Source organism: Drosophila grimshawi, unplaced genomic scaffold, assembly GCF_018153295.1.
Source record: "Drosophila grimshawi isolate 15287-2541.00 unplaced genomic scaffold, ASM1815329v1 contig_44, whole genome shotgun sequence".
NCBI lineage: Eukaryota > Metazoa > Arthropoda > Insecta > Diptera > Drosophilidae > Drosophila > Drosophila grimshawi.
The window spans coordinates 13,509,924-13,527,673 of NW_025063240.1; the positions used below are offsets into that span (position 1 = coordinate 13,509,924).

General features: G+C 38.4%; 2 protein-coding genes across 3 annotated transcripts; one reads left to right on the forward strand and one right to left on the reverse strand.

Annotated features, from left to right (window-relative positions):
• The first annotated feature begins 1,556 nt into the window (after positions 1-1,556).
• On the forward strand, positions 1,557-7,585 carry LOC6558348 (E3 ubiquitin-protein ligase CBL-B-B). Its single transcript, XM_032738659.2, has 6 exons — positions 1,557-2,501; positions 2,574-2,981; positions 3,055-3,179; positions 3,254-3,375; positions 3,450-3,581; positions 5,666-7,585. Exons 1-6 carry the CDS (start codon positions 1,951-1,953, stop codon positions 7,106-7,108), a joined length of 2,781 nt encoding a protein of 926 aa, XP_032594550.1. The 5' UTR covers positions 1,557-1,950; the 3' UTR covers positions 7,109-7,585.
• A 3,091-nt stretch (positions 7,586-10,676) lies between these two features.
• On the reverse strand, positions 10,677-16,082 carry LOC6558058 (cold shock domain-containing protein E1). Of its 2 annotated transcripts, none has more exons than XM_001984312.3 (10): positions 15,797-16,082; positions 14,815-15,386; positions 14,341-14,735; positions 14,072-14,279; positions 13,556-14,020; positions 13,327-13,480; positions 13,091-13,260; positions 11,740-12,732; positions 11,488-11,665; positions 10,677-11,411 (listed from the first exon to the last, which is right to left on the reverse strand). In XM_001984312.3, exons 1-10 carry the CDS (start codon positions 15,831-15,833, stop codon positions 11,395-11,397), a joined length of 3,189 nt encoding a protein of 1,062 aa, XP_001984348.1. In that variant the 5' UTR covers positions 15,834-16,082; the 3' UTR covers positions 10,677-11,394. The 2 variants fall into 2 exon arrangements, with proteins under 2 accessions (XP_001984348.1, XP_032599407.1); XM_032743516.2 differs by having other exon boundaries at positions 11,050-11,411; positions 13,556-13,999.
• Between the last annotated feature and the right edge of the window lie 1,668 nt (positions 16,083-17,750).

The window sequence follows — 17,750 nt, forward strand, 5'->3', positions numbered from 1 at the left end:
CAAATTTTAGCAGTTTTTATTTTCTACAAGAAATATAAATCAATGTATATTAAGTTATTAATAAGAAGCTAAACTTTTCTAAGCTGTTGACTTATACAGGAAGCTTTGACAGGAAGCCGGAACCAGAAACATTTTTCTTACGATTTGGGCACACTGTGCGTTAGTGATACATCTTCGCTGCTTTGGCATCAGTTTTGGTTGCGCTTTAGCCATTGATTAAATGGAGTTGTCGGTATTTAAAATAACAACTTGGTCATGTTGTTGTCTCGCAAACCTAATCGGTTTTGCGTACAAATTTAATTTGCCAAAAGTGGCAGCAAAATGCAACCAAAAAGGCGAACCGCATTTGAAATTATAACAGACACACACACACGCACTCACATAAGCAGACACGATCTGTATGCAACTCTGTCGCCGTAGAAAGTGCGCTGGCGCGCATTTTGAAGTTGGTTGTTGTTGTAGTCTTGCAAGTAACCGCTGCAGCAGACGTTTGCTAGCCTGGATGCTGTGTGTGTTTGTGTTGTGTGTGTGTTTATAGACTTGTCGACTTTTAAGCCATAAATTTTACGCCTGAGTGGCGTTGCGAATAAGGGTCACACACACACACACACATACTCAGCCAAGCTTTGGCGGTTTGCTCGCGAGCATAAAGAAAATTGAGTGGTGCAGCAGCCGCAGCAGCAGCAGCAGCAGCCAGCTGAAAATAGGTCAGTAAGTGGAATATTTACAGTTAGTTTTTGGGCAGCAGGCAGGCAGACGACAACATTACAAGCTGACAGCCGTGACACCAGCAGCCGCCCAGAACTTATGCTGGGGACCACCACCAACCACCAAATGCATCATCTAATGCCACCTCTTGCAAAGAAATTAATTAAAAGAAAGCCGCGCTTGGCAGAAAAAAAAACCTTTGGCAGGCGTGCAATTTCTTTTTGGCCACAACCAAGATTTGATGTTGTGGTTGCCAATAAAAATGGAAAGTGAAAATTGTAGATGCAGCAGTGCCGAGTGCATATTAAAAACATAAACAGAAAAAAGAAACAGTGTAATAAAAAGCTAGAAGCAATAACCAACAACAACACGCACCTGTTCTGCAAGTCGTGCGAGTTTTCCTCGCTTCTTAATCATAGTCCTCGCGTCTTCCTCGCTTCTTAATCATAGGCTAGGAAAATGACAAATGAAAAAGCTGAAAGTATTATATAAATGTGATGATAGAGACTCAGGGAAAAAACAACAAAACGCGATAGAAGGAAATCACAAGTGGTTGTTATGGCTTGTGCGAATGCCAATTAAAATTTGATGGTTCAGCATACAGCATGCTCAGTTATTTGCTGATTTTCACTATTTTCTTGCATTCGCATTGTCATGCTAAAATTGAGTGCGCAAATATGCACAGCTCTTTATCATATTTTGAAACTTAACCGTCACGCAATACAATATAAATTTTTTAGAGCAACACTGGCAGAGGTTTCACAGCACTGTCAAGTAGTGTTGCTGTGCAGACTTATCGATAATGGCATAACTATCGATAGAACCTTTTACATCGCTACTCACACACACACGGACATGTACGCACACACTGGCTCACTCATTGAAAAAGTCGGAGAATTGTGTGGGAAAAAAGTCGTCTAAAACTAACAAACGAAACGCGCAAAATTGTGCAAATGCAGATGCATAGTGCTAAAGGCAGAGTGAACGTTTAATTTATTTTTGGTGCGCTGGCTGTTTGGGGAGCTAGAAATTCATGTTGTCGCTGTTGTAACGCGTAGAAGTGTGTGTTGTGCGTGTATGTGTGTGTGTATGTTGTGTGCGTGTGTGTGTTGTGTGTGTGTGCGCGCGTGTGTGTGAAGAGTGAAACCTACAACTTTACTCCCCAAACCAACAACAGCCACACCAACAGCAGCAGCAACAACAACAACAACAGCAGCAGTAGCAGCAGTGTTGAGAGAAAAGATGGCGACGAGTCGCACAAGTCGCATACAATCACAACCAAAAATTTTTCCTTCAATCTTATCGAAATTACATGGAGCCATCTCGGAGGCATGCGTCTCACAGCGCCTGTCGACGGACAAGAAAACGCTGGAGAAGACGTGGAAACTGATGGACAAAGTGGTCAAATTGTGCCAACAGTCGAAAATGAATTTAAAGAACAGTCCCCCCTTCATATTGGACATACTGCCGGACACGTATCAGCGTCTGCGTCTCATCTACTCCAAGAACGAGGATCAAATGCATCTCCTTCATGCCAACGAGCACTTCAATGTCTTCATCAATAATCTGATGCGTAAATGCAAACAGGCCATTAAACTGTTCAAGGAGGGCAAGGAGAAGATGTTCGATGAGAATTCGCATTATCGACGCAATTTGACCAAACTGAGTTTGGTCTTCTCCCACATGCTGAGCGAGCTTAAAGCTATTTTTCCCAACGGTGTCTTTGCGGGCGATCAATTTCGAATCACCAAAGCCGATGCGGCCGATTTCTGGAAGGGCAATTTTGGCAACAGGTAAGTTTTTCTCAAAAATCCAATAAGGATTACCCCTCGTTCTCTAACCAATATATGTGATTCTTGATGCAGTACACTGGTGCCTTGGAAAATATTCCGTCAGGAGCTGAACAAAGTGCATCCCATATCGTCGGGCTTGGAGGCGATGGCGCTGAAGACGACCATCGATTTGACGTGCAATGATTATATATCGAATTTTGAATTCGATGTATTTACACGTCTATTTCAGCCGTGGGTGACGCTTTTGCGCAATTGGCAAATCCTCGCCGTCACCCATCCCGGCTATGTGGCTTTTCTCACCTATGATGAGGTGAAAGCGCGCCTGCAACGCTACATCCACAAGGCAGGCAGCTACGTTTTCCGCCTATCCTGCACACGGCTAGGACAATGGGCCATCGGCTATGTGACGGCCGATGGTGAAATACTGCAAACCATACCGCAAAACAAATCGCTCTGTCAGGCGCTGCTTGATGGCCATCGGTAAGAATTAGACATAATCAGAATATATATGTTCAACAGTATTTATTAAACTATACCCGGCTTGATTATGTAGCGAGGGTTTCTACCTATATCCCGATGGTCAGGCCTACAATCCGGATCTGTCGTCTGCGGTGCAAAGTCCAACAGAGGATCACATTACTGTCACACAAGAGCAATATGAGTTATACTGTGAAATGGGTGAGCTAAGAAATAGCTAAGCTACTAAACGCCCACATTCTGCAATACTAAACTCAACTTTTGCACTTTTACAGGCAGCACATTTCAGCTATGCAAAATCTGTGCGGAGAACGATAAGGATATACGCATCGAGCCCTGCGGACACTTGCTGTGCACGCCCTGCCTCACCGCCTGGCAGGTGGACTCGGAGGGACAGGTAAGCAACGCTATCGCCGATTGCAATCAAAAACTGAGTTTAAATCCAATTCCCAATGAATCACTTTGGTGCAGGGCTGCCCGTTCTGTCGTGCGGAGATCAAGGGCACCGAACAGATCGTTGTGGATGCCTTCGATCCACGGAAGCAGCACAATCGCAACGCAACGAATGGAAGACAGCTGCAGCAGGACGATGACGATACAGAGGTATAGTTTTGTGCAGCGCTTTTGAAATAATAAAGCCTTTGACGCCTGCCCCGCGCTGCCCGCCTGTGCTGCCTATCTCTTATATATATGTATATATATATAGATATATGTATATCTTTATACATGTGTATATATACATATATGTATATATTTATATATATAAAACAAAAACAAATATCACTCTTATTACGATTACAATCAAATCTAATTTTGGTTCACTCATATATATACATTTATATATATAAATATATATGTATATATATATGTGTATATATATATATGTATATGTATAGCATAGACGTTTCTTTATATTAAGTTTAATATTTAGCGATTTTGATTTATTATTCATACGTAAATTATTAGCCCAAATTTTCATGCAACTAACAAACAGTGCGCACACAAACAGAGAAATCGACACCTATATAGAGAGTATATATATATATATGTATATCTGTATATGTATATATACATATATGTATATATGCAAATGATTGTACATAAATTGAAGTATGTACGCTGAGCGGAAGTTACTCATCAGCTTTTATCAACGCTCGCTTGTTTTTTCCATCCGTTTCGTTTGTGCACTGTTCGTTGTTGTTGTTGTTGTAGTTGTTGTTTCGTTTGTTGGTTGCTTCTCTTCTTTTTCTTGTTCACTCTTTCACATTTCATTCATACATTTGTTCATTCATTCATTCGCTCGCTCGTCGCCTCTGTTTATGATTCATTTAATAGTATGTTATTATCGTGCATATGAATGCATCTCTCGATTCGTAAACATCTATCATTAAGCAACAACAGCAACAACGACAACAATATCAGATAAATGCTGTATTTGTGTTTGTTCTTATTTTTTTATTACACATTTGTAAATACTTAGCTATTATTATTGTATAATTTGTAATGTACTTTTTAGTGAGTTACAAACAAAAAAAAAGAAAACTGTCTGAAGTTCATCCTGTAATCGAACCCTGTTCTTCCTACAGTATATACCCATCCACATACATATATATATAAACAAAAACAAAAAAAAAGAACACCTATGGTATTTTTCACATTTTAGTTTATTGTTTGATACTTCCAAAGATATATTTAGTTTATGATTTTTTTGTTTGTTTTAGTTTTCAATTCGGTTTTTCATATATATAAATATATATATAGTACATGATGTATGTATGTATGTTTTTTTTGTAAGCCTTAAGACTGTAATTTATTAATATTAATATTTAAATGGCTATGGCCATGGCCAATGCATATGTATGTATAATTATCATTTATCATTGTTATCATTAATGTAGCTAGTTAGCTGTTAACTGTCACAAGCCTAGGCCAGAATTTATATAAAACGTTAAAAGTATTAGCAAAGAAATTAACATTTTCAATCATTGTGTGTTTGGTTGAGTGTATCTGTGTGAATGTGTGTGTGTTTTGTCATTTGTATGCGTTCTTCTTATATTATCATTCATTATAATTATTATTTAATTAAATCTTTCGGCTCAGTTCGTTTCCTTAACATATAGGCTTCAAATCATCATACATCGATTTAGCATATTTCAATTAATAATTATTTATGTTTAATGTAATACACCTAATGCAATTCTTATATATATATATGTATACATACAATTATACAAATACCGATTACATCAAGTTCTTAGCATTAAATTTATAATTTTTGATGATTTCCTTAATAAGTTTTACAAATGCCTAATTCATAACGAAAAAAAAACAACAAAAAAAAAAAACAACAGTAAAAACATTAAAAAAAATATATATATATATATGTATAAATATTTATAAATATTGGTTTTAATTTGTTTGACGTGCTGCTATTTATTTATTTATGTTTTCTTGTCTACAGTTGCAAATTTTGTTGCGTTTTGTTGTTGCTCCTATTTATTTATGATCCATGTTTGTTGTGCATGTCCAACAAAAAAGAACGTTGATTTGCAGTTTCGTTGCTCTAGCGGCATGCGTCCTAACAACTACCAAAAAAACAAATCCCAAATTGAAATCTATCTGCAAAAGCGAAACCAGAACTGACTACAAAACTTCCCTCCCCCCCTCCCCCCACACACGTCCTGCAGGATATGGGTGACTTCAACATTGCCACATCGTCGCTGCATGCGCTCAGCACATCGGCAGCCTCACAATCCTCGATGGAGAAGCACAGTCCGCACACCTCGCCACGTCTGGGCAGGCGGAGCACCACGCCCAGCTTGATGGCGGTGCAAAATGATCTCTATGCCGGCGGTGGGCCAGCACTGAGTCTGCCTAGCAGCAGCAGCAGCAACAGCAGCTCATCCTCCTCAACAAACTGCACGCAACAACAGCAACACCAGCAACCATCACAGCAGCAACACCAGCAGCAGCAACAACAACAGCAACCGCAGCCTTCAGCGCCGCCCGCAGCCGCAGTGATCAGCAATGGAGGAGTCGGAGGAGGAGCAGGAATTGGAGTTGGAGTTGGAGGAGTAGGTGTGGGCACATCAACATCTTCAGCTGGCAGCAGCTCCACGCAAAAGAGCACAAATCGAATGAGTGCACCGCTGATGGGTTCCAGTGTGATCAACTCGACCTATGGACAAAAGTTGCCCAGTCGAACGGACAGTGGAATCTCGAGTGAGACCGCTTCGATCAGCTCCTATGCCATACTACAGAATCTACAGGATGGCAGCATCGGGGCCAGCACCAGCTCCCTTTCCAATTCATGCTCAGCAGGTGCAGCTGCTGCTGCCGCTGCCGCAGCCGCTGCAGTAGCTCCACCGCTGCCGCCACGCAAATCGCCGGGCGTGGAGACACCTGTCAAGCCATCGAGCAGCAAGAGCATTGACAACATCCAATGCAGTTTGGACAATGTGCCACCACAGACGACAGCACCGCCCATTCCGCCCCATGTGAGCAACAGTGTGGATACGCTGGCTGAGGATCTGATGCGGCAACAGAGGATTGCTAGTAGCACCACATCGCCAGTGCTGTCGCTGCTCGATGAGATGATGGTGGAGGTGGGTCCCGCGGAGACTATCAGCGGTGTGATCGATACACGTCCGCTGGAAGCGCGTGGAACGCTGCCCAAGCCGAGCACCATCAGCAGCAGCAACGCCACCGCCACCAGCAGCAGCAGCAGCAGTAGTGGTAGTGGTGGTGGTGGAGGTGCTGGAGTACAGGATGCGGCCAGTTCACACTATACACAGTTGTGCACAACAACAACGAGTGCGGCGGCACTGGCGGCAGCTGCCTCGCTGGCCAATGGCAAGTTGGCAAAGATGACGCTGAAGCAGCCAACGCCAGCAGTGCCGGCTAATCCTGCCCAGCAGCAACATCAGCCGCTGCTCTATGCGAACGTGACGATCAATCAAAAAGACTGCGGCTCCGTGCCCTACGAGAACATCAATCTGGAGTACATTGCCCGATTGATGAATGCCGGCTATTCCAAGGAGAATGCCATCACAGCTCTGGGCATCTCGAGGAATAACATCGAAATGGCTGGCGATATTTTGCGCGAGTTTGTCTCCAAGAATAGCGCCTGAAAAAATGCCAGCCTATGTGTGATCCCTTAGGAGGAGTTAGCGATAGTTGATTTGATGATGATGATGATGATGATGATGATATGATCCCAAAGAAACAATGCAAGAAAGGCAAATGATAAATCATTAGCATAATTTGAAACTCTCACATTACGCTCTCTCTCTCTCTCTAACTATCTATCTATATACTTCTATATATACATATATATAAATATATATTTATAAATTTGTCTATCTCGCTTTAAGAGCACCCCTTCCCAAACACACACACACAAACACACACACACTTCATATAGAGTTACGCTAAGTTAACAGACCCAAAAAAAGATTTAAAAAAAGATGAAAAAAAAACACACACACCTCATCCACACAACACCCACACACATCCAATCTTGGCGTAGCCAGCACAAGCAATTAGGCGTAAAAAAGTCGTTCGTTCTCTTTAACAAAAACCAAAAAAAAAAAAAAATATATTATAAATAAAAACCAGCATAGAAACTAAAAAAAAAAAAAGTCAAGTCAAGTCGTCAAATTCTCTCACTCTATTTAAAGAAAAAAAAAAGAAGCAAATTAAGCACAAACCCATTTATATCAAATATAGCTATTTATACACATATATTAAGATGTATCTACTTCTGCCTAGTAAGCAAATTAAAAACAACAACAAATATATATATATATATATATATATATATATACATATATATATACGCAGTTCGAAATGAATCAAAAATTTGCCCACCCCGAGAAAAAAACAAATTCAAATTTTGCTCTCTTTCGTAATAAAAGACAAAACCAATAAAAAAAAAATAAAACTAACAACAAAAACATACAAATCCATTACAAATAAGGCCCCTCACCAAAAAAAAAAAAACAAAACTAAAGAATCGATATAAAATTATAATTGGTGCATCGGCAATCATAATTAAAACATAGGAACAGCCTTTAAGATTCATTTAACTCACTCGCACATTCACACACACATTTATTGAATATAAAATGCCTTTGAAGCTGTCTCCAGTGGATAGCCCTCAGTTTCCTTATCCGTGTAACACCAACAAAAAACCAAACGAATAAAAAAACAAACAAACAAAAAACAACAACAAAACCAACACCAACAAATCCGATGCACTATCAAAGTTTACCTCGATTTTTTATACAAAACTCAATGTTTTTTGTAATAGTATTGTATATGTAAGTTTATGCCGGAGGCGAGTATCCGTTGAAAAAGTAATCAACAACAGCAACAACAAATATAAAAAAATAGAACGCAGAGGAAGACGGTAGTTGGAAAACGGGATAAGGAAGTTTGTATTACGGATAAACCCTTTTTACAGAATTTATATGTATAATGCAAATAATCGGTTTTTAATTCGTCGGTAACTTTCTTAAACCCCTACACGCAATTTTTTTACATATAGTATCTACTAAAGAACAAAAACCCTTGCTCTATACGATATATATACATTCTATATATATATTTATATATATATATATATATATGGGCGATATAATCATGCGTAACAAAACAAACACAAAGTAATCAAGGCAATATTCACTATAAACAAATCACTGCAAGCGTAAATTTATAAGTAACTTATATTTACATTACATAACCTCAAACGAAACGAAATAACAACAACTATTTACGATATATTTGAATTTTAAGGAACATCAGCGTTCAAATACAAAATAGCATATATGTACTAGAACATAGCAACAACAAAAAAAAAAGAACAAAAAAAAAAACAGAAAGAAAGGAGTCATCAGGCAATAAAAAAGAAGGTAAAAGAGAAATCAGACAGTCAAGTTTTAAGTCCCAAATATGAACGAAAAGCGTATAAAGAAAAGTAATATTGCGATACCATACCATAGTCATGTCAAGTAACCCGCAAATCTTAAGCAGATATAAATTATTCTTATATATAAAATAAAAAAAAATAAAAAGAAACCAAAAAACAAATCAACAGAGTTTTCTTTTAATAGCGCCCAACAGCTCATTTTGAGCATTGAGAAAGCTTTTTTGTTTCTCATGCCGTGCTCGTAGAACTGCTTATCGCATGCAATCTAGATTTTTGTATATAGAAAAACACAGTTTTTGTTTTAGCTTTATTGAAATATGTATTTATTTTGTTTTTATTATTTTGACTTATATAGTTGCGTTTTTGTATTTTTTTTCTTTTCTTATCTTTTCTTTCGTATTCAAGCACATATGTATTTTTTTTTGTTGCATTTTTTTTGTTTGTTTGTGTGTGTATGTTTTACGATTTTTTTAATGTTTTATATTTTATAAATAAGGATTAGTTGATGTTCGGTTTCTGTGCCTGTGCTGTTCATTTCATTGCATTGCATAAATCTCGGCATATCAGACGATCTATATATATATATATACTCGTTTAATATAGCGCGTTAACCATATTTAAGTTACTATTTATTCTTGCTTGTTCATTTTGTTGTGTTGCTTAGTGTTCTTTTTCTTCTTCTTTTTGTTGTTGTTGTAATGGTTTATATGTATAACATGGCTATAGTAGGACGTACTGATCCCAAAATTTGTTGTTAGCTTGTTAAATGTTTTTCTTTTTGTTTTTTTTTTAGTAATTGAAATTCATAATTTTTTTTCACAATATTTGCTCTTTGTTTCCGACACGATCTCTTTGTATTTTTATTTTATTTATTTTTTTTTTGTTTTTTGTTTTTTACTATATATATATACTTTAATATTTAAAAATACATTTTTAAAAATTAATTTTTGTAATCTTTCATTAAATGGTTCAACAGATTTGGCGCAGCAAATTTCATTTGCTCTTCTTCATCCTCACACAAGACTTTTAGTTATTATTTTGTGTTTTGTTTACTATTATTATTCTTTTTTTTTTCGCTTTTTCTTTTTTTTTGTGTGTGTTAGTTACAAAGTTCGATTTCTAGATATTGTATTTGTTTTGCCATTGTTTGTTACTCACTTTTAAATAAATATGTTTTTGTATATGTTAGATGTACGCATGTATGTATGTATTTGTATAATATATATGTATGTGTAATAAGTTAATGCAACCCTTTTGAATGCAGAAAATCAAATTCGTAAAACAACATACACAGATAATATTCTCGATACTCGGAAGTGTGTTTTGGTGTTGAAATTTAAGACTTTGTTTGCGATATATATATACATATTAATATATATATATATAAATACTTGTTGCTCTCATTTCATGACTTCCGTCACATCGTGTTCATCATGTATGCAATCATTACTCAATAAATATATATGCCAGGTTAACAGTAAGACCTTAAAGAAGCAGTGAAATAACAATTGCGAGAATTATTAGAATAGAGTAATAGAAATAGAGCATATATAAGTTGTGAAAAAAAGAACTATCTACGCATCTATGGCATATAGTTTGTTTGTTTCTTTTGTTTATTTTGTATTTGTTTGTTTGTTGTCTAACGCACATATGCAAGGATTTCGTTGCCATTTATACAATAATTGTTCTTTGTTTTTTTTTGTTTTGTTGTTTTTTTTTGTTTTTGTGTTTTTTTTTGTTTTGTTTTATAGATTTCATTTCATATATGCTAAAATTAAATTAAAGCAAAACTAGTTGAAAAATAGTATACGTTTACACACAATTTGGTTTCATCTCTCAGACACTTGAATTTCAGTTTTAAGCAGCGCACAACTTCAATATAACAGAAAAAATATAGACTGCGTATTACAATTAGGAAGAGGGCCCTGGTTTAATGCTTAATGCGTAAGATTACGTAAAATTTCATTTAGATTTATATCAGACACATAGAAATTGTTTTGGAGCTTGCCGTTTAGTTATTCATCATAATTATACATTTATGTACTATATATTTGTGGTATGCCATATGTTTTGCTATCAATTATTATTATCGTTTCAAATAGTGTTTTTTTTTTCGTTTTTTTTTTTTGTGTTTGTTTTTTCTAAGTTAATATACTTAATAAATGTATGTTTGCTTTGTTTGTTTTGCTGTTTTGTAGACATCATAATATGGTTGTAGCGACAAGTTCACAATAATGTAGTTCTGTAGTTGCGTATTTTGTTGCTTATGCAGTTCCTGTGCCATCTTCTTCTTTAGTTTATTCAGTTTTCGGTAACGGTAATGGTAATGGTATCGTGAAGCCTTGTTTATGTTGTAGCGTACAAGAATATATATGTATTGAGATATATGTATATATAAATGTATGTATGTGTGTGTTTGTGTGTGTGTGTGTGTGTATGTGTATGCCTGCATTTGTCTTTAATTTGCATCTAATATCTGATTTGGAATTACTCCACCAGGGCGCCTGCAATAATAAGCATTATTTAGAATCAAATTAGATATGCTTCACATAGTTTTTCGTGTATTATTTCAACACTCACCTGGAATGCGTGGATGGCGAGCGAGTACAGAGAAGCCCTTGCCCTGCGGTCCCTTGGGTGCGCGTATGAGGATCAGACGCGGCACACCATCGTCGCCATTGAGCTTAAGGCGCGAGATCAGACGATCGGGACGATCGTTTATTTTCAAAACATTGCAAGCCGACGATTTGCCATTGCGCTGTGAATAGTCCGTCAACATTAAAATTATTAATATTTATAAATAAAATGTGGTTAAATTGATGTGTAACCCACCTGATTGGTAACCACAGAGAACTCAACGGTATCACCAGGATGTAGAGCCACTGTGCTGCCCTGCACCTCGGACATGTGAAAGAATAGCTTCTTGCCGTCCTCGACCTCGAAATTGAGGAAACCAAACTGACCCTTGATCGAATCGACAGTGGCACGTTTCTTTAGCCGCACCGCATTCACCTCCGCCGCCCGGCCGCTCTCATCGATGCGGAAACTGACCAGATCACCCTTCTGCAAGAGATCACGCTTATTCACCAGACTGGTGATGCCAAATTCATGCTGCGAGATGACTGTGGTGCGCAGCTCATCGAGTATCTCAATCAGTCCGGCATATTCCTGCTGATCCGGATTGATGCATCGCAACGGACGCGCCACAACCCCATTGTGCACCGTCTCCAGCACTGCCGGTTGCGGTATCGAGTTCTTGAGCAGTGCGCACACATTCTCGGCGGGCAGACAATTGCCAGAGACGGAGGTGTTGCCATTGGGCGCCAGAGTGTACTCCACCTCCTGGCCCAACTCAAGCCAATTGGGATTGCCCTGATAGTTGCTAAAGTGAAAGAAAACCTCCTCATCGTGCGACAGCGTCTCGATAAATCCAAAATTCTCCTTAATGACGGCTATAAATCCGCGATACAACTGACCACTAGCTGCTTCCGCATTCGCATGATTGTTATTCTCCAGCTTAAAGTCCTCAATCTGCGGCACGCAAATCTGCTGCTGGGTTGTGGCATTGCTGCCCACGCTGCTGTTACTGCTGCTGCCGCCGCCAGGACTGCCATGCATCATGTAACCATTCTGCATGGAGCCAGCATTCGTGCTGATGCCATTCGAGATTAACAGCTGATCGTTCTGATTCAAATTAGTAGCAGACATTTGTTGTTGGGCAGCTGTTTGCTGGCTTAAAAGTTGTTGCTGCTGCTGCTGCTGTTGTTGCTGTTGCAGCGATACTTGCTGCACATTGACGGCTATAAATTCCTTGTTACGTTTGACCTGGCAAATGGGAGAACGAAACCAGATTAGATACAGATTAGATGCTATTGAGACGCATGCTAATTTAATTATAGCTTAAGGCAAACGACTCCTACGATATAATAATATTTAAATAATCTTGATAGGCACGAGAAGTCGAATAGAGCTGGCCATGTCTGTCCATGCCAACTAGTTTTCAGTTTTTTAATGCTCATTTCTTACTTGCAACTAGTATTTTTTACTATCTATATATTACTGTATCGAAAGCTACGAAATCACAGAGTTCTCGTTCTTTGTATAAAACATTAATCTCTTTAGGGTGGTATTGAAAAGATTTATGTTTAAGAGCAGTTTTGTCAAAGTTGGGATGAGATCATACCATGTAAATATCGAAGCGCACACGCTCGCCGACTCTTGGTGGTTTTTCGCAGTCTTTAAGAAAATACATAATAGTCTTTTTAACATCGCCATGCTCGTAGGTGATGACTCCACCCTCGAAGCGATCCTGAGATTTAATTGGACTCTTGGGCGCCTCGCGTGTCACGCAGCCTGCAAACGTTACAAATCAGATTAGCCAAGAAATTCTAGTTTATGAATTGCGCTTGAGAAACATACCCTCAATGTTGCTGGCCATTAGGGTTTCAAATTGCACAGAATTGGGCGGCAAATGTTTAATGCGAATGGCCTGCAGACGCGAGTTATTATAGGCCAGGCCGGGCTCCTGAATGACAGTAAACTCAACCTCATCGTTGACATCAATTTCACGACTCTGCATGAAATAAGATGGTAATAGATAATATTAATTATTATTTTGTTTTACTTTGATCTGATCTGATCTACTTACCGTATCGAGCACCTCCGTAAAGTGAAAGAACAAACGCACTTGACGCTCCACGCATCGAAGGAAACCGAAACCCTCCTTTAGCGAGGCAATGGTGCCCTGTTCCCGCTTCTCGCCGGACACCTTGAACGTCTCGTCCAGCAACGCAATCGAGGTGGCGCGCTGCAACTGATCCCGCCTATCGGTGGCCAACAGGAATTGCACCCAATCGCCGTGACGCAATGTGAAATCACCCTTCTGGTCCTTGTCGCCAAACGGCACCTCCACCTCGGAGTAATCGGGTGCACGGTAACGTATGCGTCCGGGCAACGGATCATTGTTCTGACGCACCGGATTGTTGCGATCGAGCGACTTGAGCACTTGACCCTTGTAAATGGTGGTGTCGACATCCTCAAAGATAACCGAACCGGGTGGCAAACGCGTTATGTTGCAGGCAAACTCACGGCCCTGCGGTGGCACAGAGGCAGACTGTTCTTGTTAATGAGAGATGTGGCACTGAATCAATAATCATCTACTTACGCTACGCGTTTGTATGGTGAATTCAACATCGTCACCGGGTCGCAGCTCCACATTGCCCTCGGCCTCGGAGAAATGAAAGAAGATCTCTTTCACAACATCGGCACGCTCAATGAAACCAAACGACTCCTTCATTGAGCAGACAACGCCACGATATTTGACAGGCATGGCCGGATTCTCCAGGCGTATATGACAAGCGCCAAGGTTGCCTCTGCGAGTTGGGTTTAGTTTAGTTAATATTATGTAGTGCTGAGTAGATTATATTTATTTACCTTTGGTTCGTTGCAATTTGAAAGCTGACCTTGTCGCCAGCACGTAAATTCACATTGCCTTCAACATCGTCTTTGGTATAGGGTAAGAAGAAGCATTCGCCACGATTCTCATAGCTAATCCGGCCAGTTGTCTCACTAGAGGTGAGCACATTGTTGGCGCTATCGGTGCGCAGCTCGGTGGTCACAGTGCCGGTCACCCGCTCCTCAGACAGCACAACCTCTGGCGCTATTTTGGACACTTGACTAGCGATTGGTTTACCGGTGCGACGATCGTAGGTCATCTCAAACTCGACGGGATCACCAATCTTTAAATGGTCAATATTGCCGCTGAACTGCGAGAAATGAAAGAAGAGACGCGCCTGTCGCTCACAGCACTGAATAAAACCATACGAATGCTGCAAACACACATAAAAGTTAATTGTTGATTTGGGAATGGATTTTTTGGTTTGCGAATAGTTCGCACAGGATACCCACCAGTAGCTTCTCAATGATGCCAGTTTCACGTGTGGTTGCATTCGGATCGTTGGCTGCATTTGCCGACGAGTTACTCGACTGCGAGCCAAATATGGACGATGAGCTTCCCGGACTGGGTCCATTCAGCACGCTGTTGGACTGAAAGACGCCAATTTGTGGCGGATTCTGAATGATATCGTTGACCTCATTCGCATCGAACATGCCAATGCTTGAATGATGTTGCTGCTGTTGATGTTGTTGTTGCTGCTGCTGTTGCTGCTGATGTTGTTGTTGTTGATGTTGTTGTTGTTGTTGTTGTTGCTGCTGCTGCTGCTGCTGTTGTTGTTGCTGCTGCTGCTGTTGATGATGTTGCTGCTGCTGCTGCTGTAAATGTTGTTGCATATGCTGATGTATAGCTTGCTGCTGCGGTTGAGATACCTGCATTTGGACAGCCGATGGTGTTGGCGGTCCATGGGACTGCAGTCCCAACGTGGTCGAGTCGAGCGTAAAGGTGCCAATTGTCGGAAATGTTGTGGGGATGTTCAAGTTGTGCATGGCAGTCATATCGAAACACTGCAAGCTATCGTACAGTTCTGCAAAATTACATTTAAGAGATGAGCGTATGATGAGGCAATAATAATGAATATTCGTTATATTAAAAATAATAAATGATTTTATTAATGGTTAAGTCTATTACTGGACAGCCATACTACAAACAGCCATAGCTTTTTCATTCTATATGGCTATATGGAATTTAAGAACTGAAAGCAACTGTTACAGATATCTTCACGAGAATCGGGAGAACAGTTCATATCCATCTCATATGGATACTGGTTGAGGGGCATCATCTATCAGACGGTAAAGTTGCGAAACACATTCTTTACTAAAGACAAAAACAGTATTATATAGAATACTTTTCGACCTTTTGACGTACTTTTGAAATCATATTAAAATAAAATTCAATTTAGTATATAGTATAAGGATATATGAATATGGATTTTACCTTCGCCAGACCGGTATCCTTTGGATTGCGTATTCATGTTGTTAATTGGTTGATTGTTTGTTTGTTACGGAAAATGCTGATAGCGACTAGCACGAGAAGACTGGTTGGTTTTTTGATTGATTGATTGATCGATCGATTGATTGATTGATGCGATTGATAATGATGATGACGAGAATGTTGAACGTTTTTTTAAAAAAGACAGCGAGCGCGTTTTGGGAGCTGATCAAAAACTGACCTGCGTTTGGTTTGTTTTTATGATTTTTTGTTAATTTATTATTGATTTTTATTTATAGAATTTTTTATATTTACGTTTTTTTCTTTCTTTCGATTTTTAGTGTAATATTTTTTTTATATCAAAGAGACAAAAAAAACTAAGCAATAAATACGTATTTGTTGTGTATATATATTTTGGCTAAACACTGGCACAAGAGGCACTGAAATTCCTTGTCTTCGAAGTTAATAAAGAAACAATCATTTGTTGTTGCTGTTAATGCTTGTGGGTGGTCAACTTTCTTCTACTTTCCTTATGGAGGGGGTGTGTGTGGGAGTGGGGCGGGGGACGACGCCCCTAGTAATATGTATGTAAAAATTACGATTAATAATGTATAATGTTCAGTTTTCCGTAATTGCGGTTGTTAGTTGAAGAAATTGAAGTTGCGGCTGCTTCGTGTTTAAAAATATATAGATGTATATATATATATTAATTCGTATTCCGATGAAAAATGCATTAGCTGCTGCAGTTGCCGTTGGTTGTTCTTGTTGTTGTTGTTGTAGTTAGATGAATAAACATTTATTATTATTATTTTTGTTTTTAGCTATTTTTTGCGATGTTATTTTATGTTATTGTTTCTTTTCTATTCTTTTTTGTTTTACTAGAAAAATACACTGGGCGCTTTACGGAATACTTTGATGTTTTTTCTTTTTCTTTTATTTTTATTTTTAGGTTAATTAAGAGCTTTATTTTGATATATTTTGAATTGATTTGATTTCCTTTTTCTTACTTTTTGAGGGGGTGTTGGAGGGGAGTTGGTTAATATGTTTGTTATATTGGGCGCTTTTGCTGGTTTTCTTTGTGTTTGTGTTTATTACTATACAATATACATTTATATAATATATATTTATTTGTAGGCAATCGTTGTGGTTTTTATTTGTTGTAGGAAGTATTAGTGATTTATTATTTCTTATTTACTTTTTTTCTTTGTAATACGCTCTCTTTCTTTCTCTGTCTGTCTCTCTCTTCTCATTCTCCGCACCGCTGCTGCTGCTGCTGCCGCTCTTTGCTGGCCGGCCTGCCTGCCTGTCCGTTCACGTGCGGGGAGGGAAGAACGAGTAGGGGCGCACTACACTACAAGTGTTCCGTTAAGTTCTGTTTTGTTTCTTGTTTTCCTTTTCGCTGTACGCTGTTGTTGCTATTACTTTTCGGTTACACGATTTGTATTATTGTGTTATTGCTGTTTCGTTTACTATTCACTATGCACATATTATGAAGTTTACATGTATCGTATATATATATATATATATAGATAGATACTCTTTAATTGTTGTTGTTTTTATTTTTTTTATTTTTTCATTTACTATTTTGAACGTTAAGCCTATGTTTTGTTATCGATTTTCTGTTTTATTTTTTTTTAAAATATATATATATATATTTTTTGAATGCGCGTTTTATTTTTAAGTCTTTTTTTAACCTAGGGTTGCTTTATTTTGCTTTTGTTGTGTTGTGTTTTGTTGTTGTTGTATGTATTTTCACTTATGGGTTTTTGTTTTTTATTTGTTTTGCTTATTTACTTAATGTTTATATAATATAATATATAATATACTATAGTATATGTATCGAAGTCCTTTAAGATATCACGAATTTGTTTCAATGTTTTTATCTTTTAATTTGCATTTGCTCTTATGTATAAAGTTGTTGTTGGTTAAGACGTTCGTTTCTTCTTCTTCTACCTCGTTT